Raw genomic sequence first — 19,558 nt, 5'->3', positions numbered from 1 at the left:
GCCAATACCTTCAAGTGTTCAACCACCAAAACCTGATCTGAAGCCGTTACCCCTCAATCTCAAATACTCATTTTTTGGAGAAAATGAAACTTTTCCGGTAATAATCTCTTCCAAACTTAATGCACAGCAAGAAGGTAAGTTATTACAAACTCTGAAAACGAACAAAAATGCATTAGGATGGACCATAGCTGACATAAAAGGAATTAGTCCTTTGATTTGCACTCACAGGATTTATTTGGAGGAAAATGCTAAACCCTCTAGAGAAATGCAACGAAGGCTTAATCCTAATATGAAAGAAGTAGTGAAAAATGAAGTCATTAAGCTTCTAGTTAATGGAATCATTTATCCTATTTCTGACAGCAAATGGGTAAGTCATACCTAAGTGGTACCTAAGAAGTCTGGAGTCACTGTGATAACAAATGAAAAAAATGAGTTAATTCCAACTAGGACTATTACTGGTTGGCGCATGTGCATTGATTATAGAAAACTTAATTCAATGACTAGAAAAGATCATTTTCCTTTACCTTTCGTGGATCAAATTCTAGAAAGAGTTGCAGGTCATGAATTTTATTGTTTCCTAGATGGCTATTCAGGCTACAACCAAATTGAAATTGCATTAGAAGATCAAGAGAAAACTACTTTCACATGTCCATTTGGTACTTTTGCATATCGAAGAATGCCTTTCGGATTATGTAATGCACCAGCCACGTTTCAAAGATGCATGCTTAGTATATTTAGTGATATGGTTGAACGTTTTCTTGAGATTTTTATGGATGATTTTTCTGTTTTTGGTGATTCATTTGATGATTGTTTGACTAACTTAGAAAAGGTTTTGAGCAGGTGTGAAGAGAAGAATCTTGTACTGAATTGGGAAAAATGTCACTTTATGGTAACAGACGGCATTGTACTTGGTCACATTGTTTCATCAAAAGGAATTGAGGTTGACAAATCTAAAATCGAGTTAATTGCTAACTTGCCAACACCAAAATCTATTAAAGATGTTAAATCATTTTTAGGACATGCTGGTTTTTATAGAAGGTTCATTAAAGATTTTAGTGTGATATCTAAGCCTTTGAGTAGCTTTCTAACAAAGGATAATATTTTTGAATGGACTGAACATTGTGAAGAAGCCTTTGTTAAACTTAAAAACCCGCTTACTTCTGCTCTTGTCATTCAACCTCCTGATTGGTCATTACCTTTTGAAATAATGTGTGACGCTAGTGACTATGCCGTGGGTGCTGTCTTGGGACAAAGAAATCCTATGTGATTTACTATGCAAGTAAAACTTTGAATAGTGCTCAAATGAATTACACCACCACTGAAAAAGAATTACTTGCAGTAGTATTTGCATGTGAAAAATTCAGGTCTTATCTTGTTGGCTCACCTGTTGTTGTTTTTAGTGATCATGCAGCATTGAAATATCTTCTTTCTAAGAAAGATTCTAAGGCTAGATTGGTTCGGTGGATTTTGTTACTTCAAGAATTTGACATCACAATCAAAGACAAGAAAGGCACCGAAAATGTTGTCGCCGATCATTTGTCAAGATTGACAACAGATTCAAAATCTGACATCACACCAATCGATGACTACTTTCCTGATGAATCTTTATTTTCTGTCTCTATGATGCCTTGGTTTGCTAATATTGTTAATTTTCTTGTTTCAGGACAATTGCCAGCTCATTGGAGTACCCAGGACAAAAGAAAGTTCTTGAACGAAGTAAAGAACTTTTATTGGGATGACCCTTATTTATTCAAATATTGTTCTGATCAAATATTTCAAAGATGCATTCCTGACAATGAGGTAAGTAATGTCATTAAGTTTTGTCATTCTGAGGCATGTGGGGGCCATTTCTCATCAAGAAAGACAACTGCAAAAATCTTTCAATGTGGATTTTACTGGCCCACGATGTTCAAGGACTCACATGCATTCTGTAAGATTTGTGAAAATTGTCAAAAGTTGGGATCTATTTCAAAACGTCACATGATGCCTTTAAATCCTATTCTTGTCATTGAGATCTTTGACTGTTGGGGTATAGATTTCATGGGTCCATTTCCTTCATCATTTGGTTTCGTGTATATATTAGTCGCAGTAGATTATGTTTCAAAATGGATAGAGGCAATTCCAAGTCGAAACAATCACAAAACAATGATAAAATTCTTGAAAGAAAATATTTTGAGTCGATTTGGAATCCCTCGAGCCATGATAAGTGATGGTGGAACACATTTCTGCAACAAGTCATTTGAGTCTTTACTGAAGAAATATGGAATCACTCATAAAGTTGCCACCTCTTATCACCCTCAGACTAGTGGACAGGTAGAGCTTGCTAATAAAAAGATCAAACAAATCTTGGAGAAAACATTGAACCCTAATAGAAAAGACTGGTCTTTAAGACTTAATGATGCACTTTGGGCTTATCGAACTGCTTATAAAACATCATTAGGTATGTCACCTTATAGACTAGTCTATGGAAAACCTTGTCACTTGCCTGTGGAACTTGAACATAAAGCTTATTGGGCTATTAAAGCTTTTAATTCAAACCTTGATGATGCTGGTCAACTGCGAAAATTACAAATAAATGAGCTTGAGGAAATAAGAAATGATGCATATGAAAATTCAAGAATTCATAAAGCAAGAATCAAAGAGTTGCATGACAAGAAAATATTGAGAAAAACATTCAATGTTGGTCAAAAAGTCTTGCTTTATAATTCTCGACTCCATTTATTTCCTGGAAAACTAAGATCAAGATGGAGTGGTCCTTTCATTGTGAAACATGTGTATCCATATGGGGCTTGTGATATCGAGAATCCAAAGAATGGCAATGTTTTCAAGGTAAATGGACATCGTTTGAAAGTCTACTTTGATAATTTTTCAGTTGAAAATGACTCGATTGAATTGAGTGATCCTGTATATAAAGATTGATTCATTTTCTCACATTGTTTTGTGTTTTATTTTGCTAGTTTCTCTCACCCCGGTCAAAAGGCGGATAACGATACTCCGTGACTTAAGTCAGTTCTTTCAGTTTCCCATAATAACTGATATCTGTATATATTTGTGCAATTCTTTGCTCTTTCTCTCTTCTTTGAATCTCTTCTCCAATTTTCATTTCAAAATGGACACCATTCTTGAAAAAATGACAAAGTACTTTCCCGCTCTGCCTCAGAATGCGATTACAAAAATTTACCGTGCTAGGTGTGCAAGATTGAAGTTGTTAATGGATCATGGAATTCCTGAAGATATACGCTGGCTGATTGAAGCAAAGGTCTGATTATCAGGTGAGTCCTCCAATTCTTTCATTTCACACATGCCTGGAACAGGTAAAAGCACTTTTGTAAAGAAACGTCATGCAAAACGACTGAAAGTCTGTCACCGATGTGCCAGATGGACTTGTAATGCAACATGTCATTCTTTAGGAATGGTATCTATAAACCGTGAAGATAAAACACAATTCATTAAGGATGGCCTGAGTAAGGGGTCTTTAGATAATCTTTTGTTAACCTTTGAGACGCATCCTAGTGGAGATGTGCATCGTGCAATTCATGATTTATGGCCCCAATTTTATAAAGAACATAATAGACTTAGTCTTGGGAATCTGACTAAAAAAGACCATATTTGCCAGTTTTTAAGAAAACTGGATGGGAAGCCTATCCCCGACTCATAGAGGGCGTTTAAGCCGTTCTTGGACGTAAAACCAAGGGAAGATGTGAGCCACAATCACAACTACCTGTACATAAACATGTTTTTTCAAATAAATAAATAAATAAATAAAGAGAGAGAGAGTGTGTGTGTGACTCTAGCTGGCCTCCATATAGGTGATGTGATTGCATTTTCAATTTCGCATCTATAAAATCTTCTCTTCCTTCCCCTCATTTCTACTCAACCCTTACATTAGACAGAGATAGAAGCGTGTAGAAATGGCAGGTTCCTCAAGTTATCACATAAAAAATATTTGTGTTTTCGATGGATCCAGTCCTGGGAAGGAAATAGCTTTTTTAGAAGCAGCAAATCATCTTGGTCAGGTACTAGCTGAGAAAAAGATTCATTTAGTGTATGGGGGAGGCAGCCTTGGGTTAATGGGGGGTGTGGCAATAGCTGCATTTTTAGGAGGTAGTCAAGTTTTGGGGGTCGTCCCCGAAGCTTTAACAAAAGGGAACATCATTGGAAGAACAATTGGAGAGGAACTACAGGTCTCCACAATGTTTGATCGAATGAATACAATGTTTAACCATGTTGATGCCTTCATTGCCTTACCAGGTGGTCTGGGCACATTGGAAGAGATCTTTCATATTTCCTCTTGGGCCCAACTTCACATTCATCATAAACCTATAGGTTTGCTCAATGTTAATGGTTTTTATGATACTTTGTTGTCTTTTCTTGATCAAGCTGTGGAACAGGAATTTCTAACATCTTCGGCACGACAAATCATAATCTCTACTGCTACTGCTGAACAATTGATCAACAAACTACAATCTTTCACCCCTGTAATTGATCCTTCCATGAGTCGCATAAATTGGTCAACTACAGAAAGCTGTAAAAAGCTTAGATTGGATTTGAGCCTTTGTTTGTGAATCCTTGTGTCTTTTGGTTTTATTTCTAGCATAGTATTTTGTTCTGTTATTTCTTATATTTGTTTAAGTTTGTTTCATGTTTGTCAGTATTCGTTGTTTCAGGTGATGTCTTTTATACTCTATCTTTCTACCTTAGGACATTGAGGACAATGTCTCGTTTTGGTTGGGGGGAGAGGGTAGTAGTAATTAAAAAAAAAACTAACTAACTGTTTTTGTTTTTAAAAACCATTTGGCAAAACTGTTATTACTAGGACGGCAGAGTAAAGGGGAATAACTCTTGAGACGCATCTTAGGAAACATTTTCTAATGGTTATTTGCAATATTCATAACAAGGCCTATTAGAATACTTCTTGAAATATTCAGGTTTACAAACTCTCACATTGTTATCACTTGGTTCTGCTCATATACTCATTTAACAAATATTCTTAAACCTTCATTTTCACACACACACTTTAACATATGATTGTGGGTTGCACATTGGATTATTACATTATTTATGTTCTTTTGTTAAAGGTAACAACTAAGGGATAGGGATAGTCTATAATTTGCAAAAAAAAAAAAACAAAAACAAAAACAAAAAAAAACAAAAAAAGAAGAAGAAGAAGAAGAAGATGATGATAATAAAAACGTAGATAAGTTTGATTTTGTAGCCTCCCTAACCTAAGCAATTAAGCCCGAATGTGTGTTTTAACACATAATACCCTAAAGTCAACTGACTTGGGAACTATTGGCCCAAAGCTTGTTACATGGGTTATGGAGAAAAGCTTAAGGGAATCAAACATTGCACTATCTACGTATCAGTATCTGCAACCCGAGTTACTAAGCTCGTAGGGGTGTCTCAACACCTAATGCCCTAAGACCAACTGGTTTGGGAGTCATTAGTCGAAAGCTCGTTACATGGGTTAAAGATGCATTGTGTTTTAAGTTATATGTATAGATATTAAAAAAAAAAAGAGTAAAATAAAATAAAATAATCTCAACCCAAGGAAGTTAACCTTAAACATTAGAACAAAATATTGTTTTCGTCCAATAAAAGCCCCATCATCTATGTTTCATACATTGAGCACATAACAAGGAAGGTTTATTAATATTTTGTTTAAGAGGTATTGAGCAGATATATAAATTTAATGAGAGTTTGTTTATCTGGATAGATTAATGGAAGTTGAATGATGAATGCCTTGCTTTGTGGAATTTGCAAATTGTTTTTTTATTTTAACGCTTTAATTACTAGGGACTAGTAATAAGCTAGTTGAGGGGTGTGATTAGTATTTAAAAGTGCATTTTTATCAAGGTTTTATATCATCATTTTGCACTTTAAGTATCAATAACTCCTTAACTAAAGCGTGTTTCATAATAACATATCTAATTGGGCCAAAGAGATGTTGGTGCAGTCCAAACTAGAACACAGTTCAGTAATTGGGTCATATCTGAAGCTGTAGATCTTGGATTTAGGTCCATTTTATATGGATGGAAAGATAAGACATAGGCCTACAACTTTCATGTGGAGCCCAAGATTTAACAAGGCCGTTTTCAAGTCCAAATTGTAGCAACAAAGAAGAAGTCTGAATCTGTCCTGCAGCCTAGACACTATTCAGTGTTCAGCCCATATCTCGAGTTTTAGAAGTCCAAATGATCTCAAATTTTTACCCTGGAAATATGAGATAATTTTCTAGAACTTTCATGATTAAAGTCTGTCCAAATTATAACGTTATCAATGACGTTTTTGGCAGACAAGAAGATAAGAATTGTCACCAAGTCAAAATGTGGCCACCCACTCATCAATTAGTCAACAAATCAATAGTTTTAAATTTTGGCCTATAAAAGGAGGCATTTGCCATGTATTTAGGCATCTTGGTGTTCAGATCAAGATCATGCTCTTGCTTTCTCTCTTTGTATTGCTTATGCTTTGCTTTCATTAATATTAAGTTTATGCCTTTCATTTCCTTTCCTTTACTTAGTTAACTTTTATCTTACTTATGTTCTTATCTTGTTTATTTATGCTTCTTTCTTTCATTATGTCTAGCTAAGTTAATTATGTCAAGGTGAAAAGGTTACACTAATGGTGTAAGGATAAGTATAATATAAACTCAACATGGACTTTAATGTTGGATACTAACATGCTTTATATTTGTTATCTTATTCACTTTTAATACTTTGCTTGTTAAATGGTTAATCTAGATTTATGTTGTATATCACTTGGTACAACAAATACTTGGCACTTTCATAGCCCATACTGTATGGTATAACCGACACCTGAGCTATGAAAGGAACTTGATTTGTTGTTAACATAAGTTATAATCATGAATGCCTGAAAACATTTACAAGTATTAGCATTATTCGAATAAGATAGCTAATGTAATCATGTTAACAATTTATAATCTGATTGGAACCTCCTTGTGTGTGGTTTCCAATTGAATAATAAGGGTTTATACTATACTTGTTTGAAATACCATTAGTGGATCCTCTAACCTTGACATTTGTTGTTATCATTGTTTAATCCTTACGTTAATCTTTCATCTCAAAGTTCTCATCAACTTCTTCCTCTTCTTCTTCACTATTATTATTATCACTAGTATTATTATTATTGTTGTTGTTACTATTGTTGTAGTATTATTATTGTTTATAATTTATACAAGTAACCTCCCTGTGGTTCGACCCCGGTCTTGCCAGGTTATTTATTACTTCGACACTCCTGCACTTGGAAAAAGACATCAATCTTTTGGTCGTGTCACCAGTCATATGGATTGGGCTTCCTAGCCTAGCCCAAAACTCATAAACATAACTCGTGATCAAAATAGAAATAATGAAGATCAAATGAAAAATTTTGGTTGAATATCCTCAAGAACACGAAAAACATGACATGAACCTAGAAACCCAATCAAAGCTAGAGACCAGATTACATCAAATCATGCGCATAAAGAGATATAACTTGAAAAATTAAAGTTAAAAAACTCATTTAAAGGGAAAAATATGCCATAAATTTTAAGAATCGAACCTAACAATCTTAAACCTAAACCTAGGTATTCGAAGGCATTAAGGACCTATTGATCCAAACCAAATCTCAAATAGAAAAATTAAGAGTAAAGAAAAATCATGTCTAGGTTTGGGCTTCAATTGAAACACACAAGATATGCCAAAAACATCAGTTTGCAAGGATCAAAATGGTAACCTATGAACATTAACCTAGAAACCTATAAAATCCCATGAACAACCTCAAACCCAGAAAATGACCAAAATCCCAAAGTAATGGCTCAAACATGCTCAAAATAACTTGATTGAACCATAGAAAACTCAAGAGAAGAAGAAGAAGAAGAAGAAACATAAACAAATTAACTATAAAACCTTAAAAAATATATTTCTTCAATTCTAAACACTATTTCATTGATTTTAACACTAGTTCTCAACCAACATTATTATGAACATAGCTTGATTAAGTCCAATATCTCACCAAAAACAATCTATAATCACAGTTTTGGTAAATCACTTATGAACAAATAAAATCAAAACAAATCTAATGACTAACCTAAACATCAATACATTAGCAGTTCTAAAATGTTAAGTTATGCATCTAATACTATTTTGAACATACATTTCAAAATATGCATATTACTTTAAGACATGATTAGATACATTAAAACACATACATTTCTCATCAAACCAATAACTAATTACAATAGATGAATAATAAGCATTCAAGTAAGAATTTAAAAGACATTAAAAGGGGTGTGCTCATTTAGCTACATCCTTTCATCCTCTCATTAAGGGCAAGCTAGCCATAATGTTGCCTTGTTTTCTGGATATTCTTGCTTATTTTCTTTTTGTTTCCATCTCCTTTTCAGCCCTTTATTCTTCTGCTCGTTTTCCTTTCTTTCTTTCTCTTTTTTTTTCTCACTTTTGCTTACTATTTTTCTCTCTTTCTTTTTTGGAATTTCTCTCTCAATATTTTCTTCCTCTCTTTTCTATGGAAAGACACTCTCTTTTATAAGTTATAAAAAAACTAGGAAATTACAAAACCACTCACCATTTCCTTAGTGGTTTTTCAAAGATATGTGGTTACGAAAGATTCCCCTCTCTCTCTTTTATAACCTTCCCTAAAAGTTATGGTTTTTGTTTTTTTTTTCTTTGTGCAATGAACCTTCCCAAGAGAAAGCATCCTCAAAGTTCATTCTTTTATGGGTGATTTACTTTTTTAGTTAAGACTAACTTTGTAGGGTACTTTGATGAATTAATTATGAAGATTGAGATGTAAACATGTCATTAAACAACTTGAAACATGTAAATGAGATATAAATCTATCACTGGGAACAAACAACACTTGATTTAGAGGTTCATAACTTCACATTCATTGATTGGAATATTGAATCTTAATTTGTTTAAATATACCAAGGCAGTAGAGGCTGATTGAGGACAAAATGTTGGCAAGTTCTTCGAGATAAATAGGGTATAAACATTTGATGAGGATGGATGATCTTATATAGAAAGTGTTTCTTAGATAATTGGTGTCAATGAGTGCCCCTAAGGTCATCGATGACACTACATTCATTCACCTGAATGTGATTCCTCTATTAGCCTTCTCAACCGAAGAAGAAGAAGAAGAACAATGTCTGAACGACACGTATCCTTTCTTTTATTTAAAACACAAATGACATGTCGTCTAGCCTAAATCTTAAAAAATAGGGCTTTAATTAGGGTTTTGTGAATTTTCATTCTAGTCCCTATACTTGGAATTTTGGCGTACGCGTCCTCAATTAACCCGAAAACTTTGCAATTCTTGCAATTGCATCTCTGACAATGTTGATTGAAATCCTATGATTCGTGTTTTTTTTATCAATAGGTCCTTAGTTTCTAAATTGTGCAATTTGATCCTTAATAGACTATTAAACTTTTAATTTCTCTCAATTTAACAATTGATTTGGTCAATTTTGGTCCTTGAATGCACGTGCCTTTTGCATCTTAATTCTTGGTTTTGAATTTCTTTAATTAATCTCATAATTGCCCTTCAAACTTTATTTTCTTTTTAATTAAGCTTCTAAATTGACCAATTAACTTATTAAAATTCAAAATTGACCCCTATAACTTTCAATTCTCACAATTTGATCCAAATTAGGCTCTTAAACTTAGCTTTCTTTTAATTAAGTCCACCTCGTATGAGGGCATGTGATATTTAGAATGAGGTAGAGCACTTCTAAAAGTTCCTATTAAAATGCTTATTACTAAAAAAAACCTAGGAATAGCCCTTAAATGTATGGGTCCATAGAGTTCCATATCTACTCTGTTGTAGCTCATTTTGGATTTGATTAAGTTGATTGGCCATAACTTGCATAGTCTTATTAAGTTTAAAAGGAGCCACCATTATCTTATTGAAGTGTGGTCAAACATGTTATAACCATCTAATCATATCATCATACCCCATAAAGTGACTACCCTAAAAGTGTGTTAAAAACATAGAATCACCAATGTACTCATAAATAATTGGTAAAGGCAATTATATCGGGAAAAGTAGCATAATTATTGGCTAATGGAATAGATATAGAATCTTGTCTCATTAGACGTGTCAGTTTATATGTTGTCAATTAAACTTAATAAAAACTTAACTTATAATGAGGTGACAACTACTTTTATGAAATGAGAAGTGAGCTTTAAAATCTAAATCATTAAGAAAAGCGTGTTTGTTTTAAGAAATAACATTGAGCAGAAAAGGACAAGAGTTTAAGGAGAGAGATTGCAATAATTTATAAAAGCAAGAAAGAAATAAAAACCTTATAGGGAAAGAGATAAAGAAATTTCAAAAATCAAATATATGGATTCATCATTGTTGACAATAATGTATAGTCTTATATTGTTATAGAGTTTGAATTTTATTTACATGAATAATTCTAATCCTATACAAAAATAAATAGCAAATAAAGTGATTTATTAAATCCTAATATAAACCAATCTTCTCTTTTATTGATACACATATGAATCATAAGCTAATATGTGACTTCTAATTAGTTATTATTTAAGGACACTCACTTTGAATTGAACTAAATCTTCTAGTTTTCTATGCATATTCAAATTTTATTAGACAATCATTTTTTCTTGTTTTGTCATAACCCCTAGTTGATTGAACTTTAACATTTTTGGTCAATCAAGGACTTGGTGGATTCTTTTGATTTACGGTCGATTATTGCTCTTTTTTCTTGTTTTGTCATGAACAATTATTGTATATTTGACTGATATATGTATATTTATTTTAGGTTTTTTTCTTTTAAAATCTCATATACCATATTTTTTAAAAAATATAGTATGATTTGAATTGATAAATACAATAAAAACCAGAAAAAATGAAAATAAAAGAAAATGAATATAATAAAGAAAACAATTGTTGTAAAAGAAAAATCATGAATGCTAATGAAATGATGTAACAAAGATAAAAACTAAAGAATATATTAATAAAATTAAATATAAAATAAATCAAGAGTACATGAATTCCTATGCATCAACCCACAAAATTAATTCCTTAAACAAACCATCCTAAAAATATATTTAGAAGTGTGACATATGTTATTTTTTAAAATATTTTTTTATTTTAAAATGTATTAAAATAATTATTTTATTTTATTTCTAACATCAGTATTTTAAAAAATTAAAAAATATATTAGTTTAAATCTAAAAAAATAAAAATAAAAATAAAAATTTTCAAAAATATTATCCAACACAATGTTAAATGGTCCCTAACAAATACCAGCAAACAAAACCGGGCTTGGTCTCGAAATATCACACAGAGGATAGGGCGGTTTCAGTGGCACTTCTATTTCTCTCTCTCTCTCTCCCGCCTCCCATCCATAAAGAAAAAAAAACACAGGCGCGCATACTTGCATATATTTCTCTCTAGTCTACCTCCGGTGTCTCTCTTCGCCTCTCCGACCTTGCTTTACAGTCCATCTTCGATTCCTTCTCCTAAACTAACAATCCAAGAAGAGCCAACACATGGACGCTTCGATTCTACTACACCCGAGTTCTCTCTTCCTCACGCGCCTACGCGCTTCCACCACAGCATCTGCTGTTTCCCTCGCTCACCAGATGCCGTGCCTTCTATTTTCTCCTCCTGGAACGAAACTTGTCTCCTTATCATCCGTTTCTTGCCCTCGCAGGTCGTCTTCCTTTGTAGCTGCTGCAAGTAGTGGCACCTTGATGGCTAATTCTGTAACGCGCTCTCACCCTTATCCACTTTGTTTCTTATCCTTTGGAAATTCAATATTTGTTTGAGATTTCGTTACTTTTCTTTTCTTTGGTTTGTTTTTATGGTTAATTAGCTGAGCCCATTGAGATTTTAACGAAGAATTTGGTTCTTTTAATGCTTATTGTGGGAGATAGGAATCAAGTATCAGTGATGCAATGCATCAATTGGGTTTGAGAAGCACCTTGTTTACTTCTATTGATGCATTAAAGACACTAATTTTACTCGTGGGTGTGTGTTGTCTATTGAGAGTACTTGAATTTTGGTGTGAAAGCCATGTTGAAAGTTGTGTGTTGTTGAGTGTAAGCAATGTCGGTATTAGGGAATTCTTTACCGGAAAGTGTCACGCACTTTGGTACTATGATGGAGAAAGAATTTAATTTGGTAATTTAATTGTACTTTATGTTGTTGGGGTTTTAGTCTGAAGTGGTATAGGTCAGGATTAGTGTATGGGTCTGGGGTTGGTCTTAACTTCAAAAAATATCAATCAAAAGAATGAGGATTTGTGGCTGATTCAATTTGGTTTTAATGCAATTGAGGTTGTTTCGCACTTTTAAGTGTGATATGAAGTTATTCTTCTTCTATATATGATTGTTTTTCTTTGACTTGCTGATGTGCAGCCAAAAAGTGGGGTTTATACAGTTGGTGATTTTATGACTAGGAAAGAGGATTTGCATGTTGTAAAACCTACAACAACTGTAGATGAAGGTATTTGTTAGATTTCTAAATTTTTCCATAGAGTACACCTCAGTTTTTCTAACACATATATGTGTTGTGTTTTTGCCAACAGCACTTGAGGCTCTTGTGGAACATAGAATTACTGGTTTCCCTGTGATCGATGATGACTGGAAACTGGTAACCCTTCCTTGTCTTTTTGTTTGGTTTTTTAGTCTGGTTATTAATAATGTAGATTCTTTATTTTACTTTTTGGTTTTCAAGTGAAAGATAACAATTAACATCTGGTTTCTGGATTCTAAAATTTTTTTGAAGTTATTTGCCATGCTTTCTGAAGGCAAGTCAAGATATCAGATTATGAATCATCCAAATTGGCTCAGGGTTCCCCAATCTGAGAGTCATGTGCAGTCTTTTTTTCTTAGACAAACAATTCACACGAATGTCTTCTGGTTAAGCTTTTTATCCCCCTCCTAACACCAACCAGTTTAGGATGTTGTTATTCAACTTTAAAAATCATTGACCCAAATAATTTTGAAGATGAAGAGTAGTAACAGCATAACCTGCTTTGAAAAATTTAAACAATCCTTAATCAGTTGGCATGATGAAGAAATTTTCTGGATTCATCAAATAGATACTCGCATCTTTCTAAGCTTTTGCTTTTAATATGGTGGTGCCATTTTATAGATGTGTATGCCGTTTTTTAGACTGGTTCCAACCATCATTTTCTGGGGTTATGATTATAATCTATGGGTGCAGTGTATTTGCAATTTTCTTATGAGCAAACTCAATTAGGATATGGGAATGATTTGAATGTTCTTTGCTATTGTAGGTTGGTCTTGTGTCAGATTATGACTTGCTAGCATTGGACTCCATATCAGGTAATTTAAAATAATCAATCTAATCTTAGCCTTCATTTTCTTGCTTTTTCAGAAAAGAACAAATCATTCTGTCCTTCTATGTTCTTGCAATTTCTTTAATCCACAATATAGTTGAAGTTATGAGTAACTGGCATCAGACCAGATGCTTGATATGAATAAAATTTGTAATTTAACATTTCTCACATCTGGGATTTGTTTCGATGTCTCAACTAGGTGGTGGAAGAACTGGAACTAACATGTTTCCTGAAGTTGACAGCACGTGGAAAGTATGTGATAGCTTTCTCCTTTTTTTAAACACAGACTCGCACACTTTCGATGCAAAGACATGCATTTATTGTTATTTGCCCACCCTTTGACATTTGTTTCCCAGTATTGTTTGTATGGAGCTCCATAAACCAGCCTCTTTGCAGTAAGGCATTCAGAAGGGTAATGGATTTGGAATAGTTTGGATTCTTCTTTTCTAGCATATTCCAAGGGATACAAGGATGAGGTGGTTAACAAGTGCTCCTCTGATGGGTGAAAGTTTTGAGAATTTGTTCTTTTAGGTATGAATGGATGGGGCTGGAAAAAAAATTGATGTTTTAAGTTCAATGAAATTGACTTCAACTGAGCTTGAGATACACTTGTCAATCTTTTAGTGCCTTCAACAGTTGAGGGCATTAGTGCGAATAAGGCAACTCATACTGGTAGATAAGGTCCCAAGGGTGCAGGGCATATGGTTGGTTTTTGTAATTGGTTTAGAAGTTGCTCACTTGCCTCTAGTGTGTATATTGCTGGGTATCTGACTTCTGAATGCTTTTTATTTCTGCAATCAGAAACAACCTCAGAGATAGCCTGAGTCAATTTTTTTGGTGAATGCCTAGAGTGTTGACTTGTTCTTTGGGGAAACATATCTTACTGTCCAAGTGCCCTCTGTTGTTTTTTTTTACCATGCATGTGCAAGGGAAATGGGAAAGAACGCAAGCCTGGCACTGCTCTATTTAAATTTGATTGAGTGGTGTTTGAGATTCTTCTTTGCTTTTCTTGGATGCAAATCTGACCCTGGCCAAAAAAAGTATCAAGAGTGCCTTGAAATGTATGTTTTTGATGACTTGCAGTTAGCTTCATGTTCCTTTCATACATGTGTGCGCGCGTGGGTGTGATTGAGTGGTTTTTGAGATTCTGATTTGCTTTTCTTCTGTTCTTGGATGTAAATCTGACCTTGGCCATAAAAAGTGTCAGGATTGTTTTAAAATGCTTCTGATGACTTGCAGTTAGCTTCATGTTCCTTTCATACATGTGTATGCGTGTTGGCCAAAAAAAAAGTGGCAAGAGTGCCTTAAAATGTTTTTGATGACTTGCAGTTAGCTTCATGTTCCTTTTATACATGTGTGTGTGTGTGTGTTCAGCCATATCATGTTTCAATGGAAAAGGCATCTGGTCAACAAAATGAACTTCTTATAGAGTTCAAACGCCAGAAGCTCCTCTCTTGCTAGCACTTGTCTGTCCTTCACATCTAGTAGAAATTGGATTGTCTTTATGAAATTGCATTATAGAGAAATTGGTTTCAAGAATCATGTGCTCTGAACCTGCAATTACGACCATGTTTTCCTGACCTTATCTTAATGATGAAATATGAAGACACAATCTGGACACCTTGAAGTAAGAAGAAGCAGCATGGTTCTGTTTGTTGTAGGCACTCAAGCTGCTTAATAGTTGATAAGATGCTGCATATGATCCAACCATGTACTTCTCTGATACAATATAGTAAATGGTGATTGCAGACTTTTAATGAGGTGCAAAGGTTGCTCAGTAAAACCAATGGGAAGGTCGTTGGTGACTTGATGACACCAGCACCAGTCGTTGTTCGCGAAAACACCAATCTTGAGGATGCTGCAAGGTACTGTCAGCCTTTCTTTTTCTGCTTTTTTTTTCTTAAGTGCCTGTTTGGGATTGTGGTAGCGGTTGCAGTTCAAAGTTCTTTTCGCTTAGAAATGCATCAAAATGATTTTTTTGTATTTTTAAAAAATTATTTTTGAGATCTGTACATCAAAACGATCTGAAAACATAAAAAAAATTAGTAAAAAAAAAATTGATTTGTTCTTTTTAAATATTCCTTTTGATTTGTTTATGCTTATTCTGAAAAGCTGTGACCTAAAATTAACTTCTGACTCTGTTTATGTAATGCCAGATTATTACTTGAGACAAAATATCGTAGACTTCCAGTTGTTGATGCTGATGGCAAGCTGGTAAGAGATGTCAACTTTTGTATTGATTAATCTCTTCTAATCATGTTTAGTGGTGGTTTAATTGGCCATTTCTCCCACCGTTGAAGGTTGGAATTATCACAAGAGGAAATGTTGTAAGAGCTGCGCTACATATAAAACATGACATTGAAAGGAAAGCATAGTATCCCCGTATTTATTCAAGAAAAAAATGCAGCAGTCGACATGGCAAGCTGGGCCTGGGATTAATCTTGTTAAGCGAGGTGTTTCGAGCCAAGGAAAAAAAAGGTTGGAAGAGCTTAGCTGCTTCATACATACAATTTCGGCTCATGTTTGTATCGCATCATTTTTCGACTATTCCCAGTGTAGTACTGGTAGTTATAATTACAAGGATCAGTGACTGTGGGAACCAATAATTCTTGTTGGCCCCTCTGTTCTACCCCATCCATGATGTGAATTATTCCCTTAAAATGAGAGGGACAGAAACTGAAACGAGATAATCAAAATGTTACATGGATATACCCTTTACCTGTATGTTAATGAGTTCATCGTAGGACTGAAGTATGATCATGGAGGCCTATTCAAATTTCTGATGTTTGAAGCTGATAGCAGTCATTTGCTTATTCATCCTTGCAGAACACACTAAATACTGATTGCGGAACCTAATAGTGGAAGAGCCTTAACATTGCAAAAAAAAACTCGAAAGGGCGTATGACTATTACGTGTGAAGTGCTATTATGTTTTTGCATTTTTTTCCATTCCAATCCAATTTGGTGGCCAAATGTAGGTTATGTTGAAAACCATCTAACATCTATGAACAGACATCTTCTATTCTAGGAATACCAGGCAGAATGTTTGGATGAAATAAGGAAATGTCTGAAGACAGCAAACCAATCACTTGCGGATTTGGAATCTCTTACCATCTTTTGTGGTTATTGCTGGACACCTTTTTATGCTTGGAAGTATTTGAAGCTCTTTGCAGTGCTTATAACAGCGCATGTCTGTTGCTTCTTTCTTTTCTCTCTTTTTTGTTGGATAATCCATTCATGGCAGGCATGACTCCTTTAAATGCACTTGTGGACCAACCTGAGCTAGTTTTACAACTTAGAAGCACTATTATTTGCCCAGGATAATAGTTGGTATCATTGAATGTTCAGCAACAACATGAAGAGGTTTAGGATCATGGTAGGATATTAAAATCATTAAAAAATATATAAAAAAAAATCAATTTCATATTTTTTAAAAAATTAAAAATACTTAAAAAAATCACCTACGAGCCATGTGAATCACTCCCGAAATTATTTGTCTCGATTGGCGTTAGAATGTGAAATTGGACATGTTATTATCAATGTAAGAATCAGAATCGGTAACATTTATCCGCTAATGGCGGGCTAATTGTTTGTCCTCTCCTGTCTAACAGTGGCAGGCAACTTGTTTCTACGATTTTCAAATAGATCTGAATAGATCTGGGTGTTCGTAGGTCTTAAAGCAAATGCTAATTTTCTTGTTAAGAAATCAGGAGCGGCGATTTGACAGGTGATGGATCATCTCAGGTAGCAGAACCCATCAAATTGGCCCCATTATCATAGTCATCATGCACTGGCAAGATAGCAGCAATCACTCCTCTGACTCCCTTTTTCCCCTTGTGCCCGCAACTCAAATTTAGCAACAGTGCAGAACCAGAAAAGATCCAAACTCAAAATTTTATCGCTTTTTAGTAGTTACAACTTTAGTGGTTAGCATGGCTATTTGCACCAACTGCTGGCTATGTAGGCCACCTCCTGTTCCCCAGCTCTTCACCTCAACATCCCTTCTTTCCAAAAAGAAAAATTTGCCAAGTCGGCAAATCCTCCTGCCTCTCTCTCTCTCTCTGTTGCATCCATGTCCCATGAATACAGAACAAGGAAGGATAACTGATTGTTCTTCAATCCAATAATATCTAGGAGAAAGAGTCCAACAGAGTTCCGAGCCTATCTTATACTATAGAAACCAAGGAGGGGGAAAACAAAATAATTGGAACATAAAACATCCTTAATTATGATCCATAAACCAAGTAATTTACATTTACCAAAATTTGCTTAATTACCATAATAGAAGAAGAAGAAAAAGGTTTAATCAATTAAAAAACCCTAGCTAAATTTAACAAGTGGAAAACATGAACTACTTGAGTAGTAAGTAAAATACTACTACTAACTTTAAAATTGATTAATCCAACATAGAAGGCTTCATGATTTTGATCAGCCATATAACAGTACCTTCCCACCGTACCACTACCGGTGGTTAACTCCTCTTCCACTCATCTCCATCGGAATCCTCTGGGTCAGGCACCTTATTCAAGTCAACCGGCCGTGGCTTCAACTCTCTACTATCAACGACCGTTTCATTATTATCATTACTACTGCTACTATTATTACTGTTTCTTTGACGGTCATCATGATGAAGGTGGTGGTGGTGGTGGTGGTTTAACGCTGTCTCGATAGCGTCAACATGAGCTCCAACCTCAGTTGCTCTTTTCCTTATAGAAGCAGCTGACATGCCCCCGCATGATCCACCGCCGCCAAAACCCTCTGCAGCCAAAACTTCAGGAAAATTGAGCCTCGCCGATGGCCCTCTCAAATAAAAAACGGCGGTGTCATAAGCACGAGCCGCCGCTACTGGTGTTGAGTAGGAACCAAGCCAAATCCTTGACCTTTTGTTGGGCTCTCTTATCTCAGCCACCCATTTTCCCCACTTCCTCATCCTTATCCCCTTGTATTGCCTCTCACTTTCTATCCCTCCTCTCTTTCTTGTTGCCATATCCTTGTCTACTCCACTTTCCATCTCAAAAAAATAAAACGATAAAAAAAAACTTATTCAAGGTTCGAATTGTTGAACAATTTTCATGGAAGAAATAAAGCGTTGGGATTGGGATGAGAGCAGAGAGGCAATATTTTGAGGGGTTTCTTGGAGAAGAACCAGGGGGGAGGATACACGTTGATAATAATTCTTTGAGAGGATTTTTCTTTTCTTTTTCTTTTTCTTTTTTTCTTTTCTTTTGGCTAACAGGGAGAAAGAGAGAAAATCCAAATTCACCGACACAATCTTTGTGAATTTGTTTAAAAGGAAAGGGGTGGGAACTGATTACCTTATATGTTGTGGAGTGCACAAAAGAAAATAATATATATATATATATATATATATATATAAGATTAAATTATTAATTAGACGTGGATGTTTCCTCTTTCCTTCTGAGGTTATGTTTGGCCTGAGCTCGGCAATAATTGACTTGCACAAAAAGACAAAGAAGGAAGAGGACGAGAAAAATAGAGAATAGGCATGTAATACAATTATTATGGCTAAATTAGAAGAAGTCCTCAATTTCAACACTTATCTAAATTTTAAAAAAAAAATCTGTAAATTTTCATCCTAAATAATATAATTATTTAAGTTTACTTTTAAATAATAAAATAATAAAATCTGTAAATTTTCATCCTAAATAATATAATTATTTAAGTTTACTTTTAAATAATAAAATAATAGTAGGTAATGAAAATATTTATGAAAATATTTGTGATGGCCCATGATTTATACCTCCTATCATATAGTTCATGTCATAAAATACGAAGTAAGGTTCATAAAAAGCAAGGCTTAAAATCCTTATGGGCTATGAAGCTCATTCGTGCATCCACGGTCTAAGAACAAATTACATCTTTTTAGGTTTAGGCTTATCAAATGACTTGTTTGTCCGAAAAAATGGTTTAAATCCTTAAAAGTAACACTTACCCAATAAGTATAAACATTCATTTTCAAATTTAGGTCTAAAGTGTACACATAACTCAACAAGTCATTATCCTCGAGTGAAAGGTTGGTTATGATCTCCTGTAGGTTTAAAACTAAACTAATCAGACACATTCTGAAACCAATTATTCAATCTAAGAGTATTCCATTTAAATCAAATCTAGTCTACTCATAACCAACCACAAAGATAAAATGTGCATGCACTAAATGAAGGCAAGTTTACTATACATATGTTCT

The 19,558-nt window shown here is 34.3% G+C and overlaps 2 protein-coding genes across 2 annotated transcripts; one reads left to right on the top strand and one right to left on the bottom strand.

Moving 5' to 3' along the window:
* The first annotated feature begins 11,310 nt into the window (after window positions 1–11,310).
* On the top strand, window positions 11,311–16,078 carry LOC133673439 (CBS domain-containing protein CBSX1, chloroplastic-like). Its single transcript, XM_062094240.1, has 8 exons — window positions 11,311–11,753; window positions 12,408–12,495; window positions 12,578–12,642; window positions 13,292–13,340; window positions 13,554–13,606; window positions 15,104–15,219; window positions 15,511–15,568; window positions 15,655–16,078. The coding sequence occupies exons 1-8, from the start codon at window positions 11,538–11,540 to the stop codon at window positions 15,727–15,729; spliced, it is 720 nt and encodes a 239-aa protein (XP_061950224.1). The 5' UTR covers window positions 11,311–11,537; the 3' UTR covers window positions 15,730–16,078.
* Window positions 16,079–17,554: 1,476 nt separating this feature from the next.
* LOC133672693 (ethylene-responsive transcription factor RAP2-10-like) lies at window positions 17,555–18,678 on the bottom strand. The gene has a single exon (XM_062093182.1). The coding sequence runs from the start codon at window positions 18,362–18,364 to the stop codon at window positions 17,825–17,827; it is 540 nt and encodes a 179-aa protein (XP_061949166.1). The 5' UTR covers window positions 18,365–18,678; the 3' UTR covers window positions 17,555–17,824.
* Between the last annotated feature and the right edge of the window lie 880 nt (window positions 18,679–19,558).

This window comes from Populus nigra, chromosome 14, assembly GCF_951802175.1.
Source record: "Populus nigra chromosome 14, ddPopNigr1.1, whole genome shotgun sequence".
Classification (NCBI taxonomy): domain Eukaryota; kingdom Viridiplantae; phylum Streptophyta; class Magnoliopsida; order Malpighiales; family Salicaceae; genus Populus; species Populus nigra.
The sequence above is the reverse complement of the archived record's forward strand: the minus strand, read 5'-3'. Positions and strand labels throughout refer to the sequence as shown.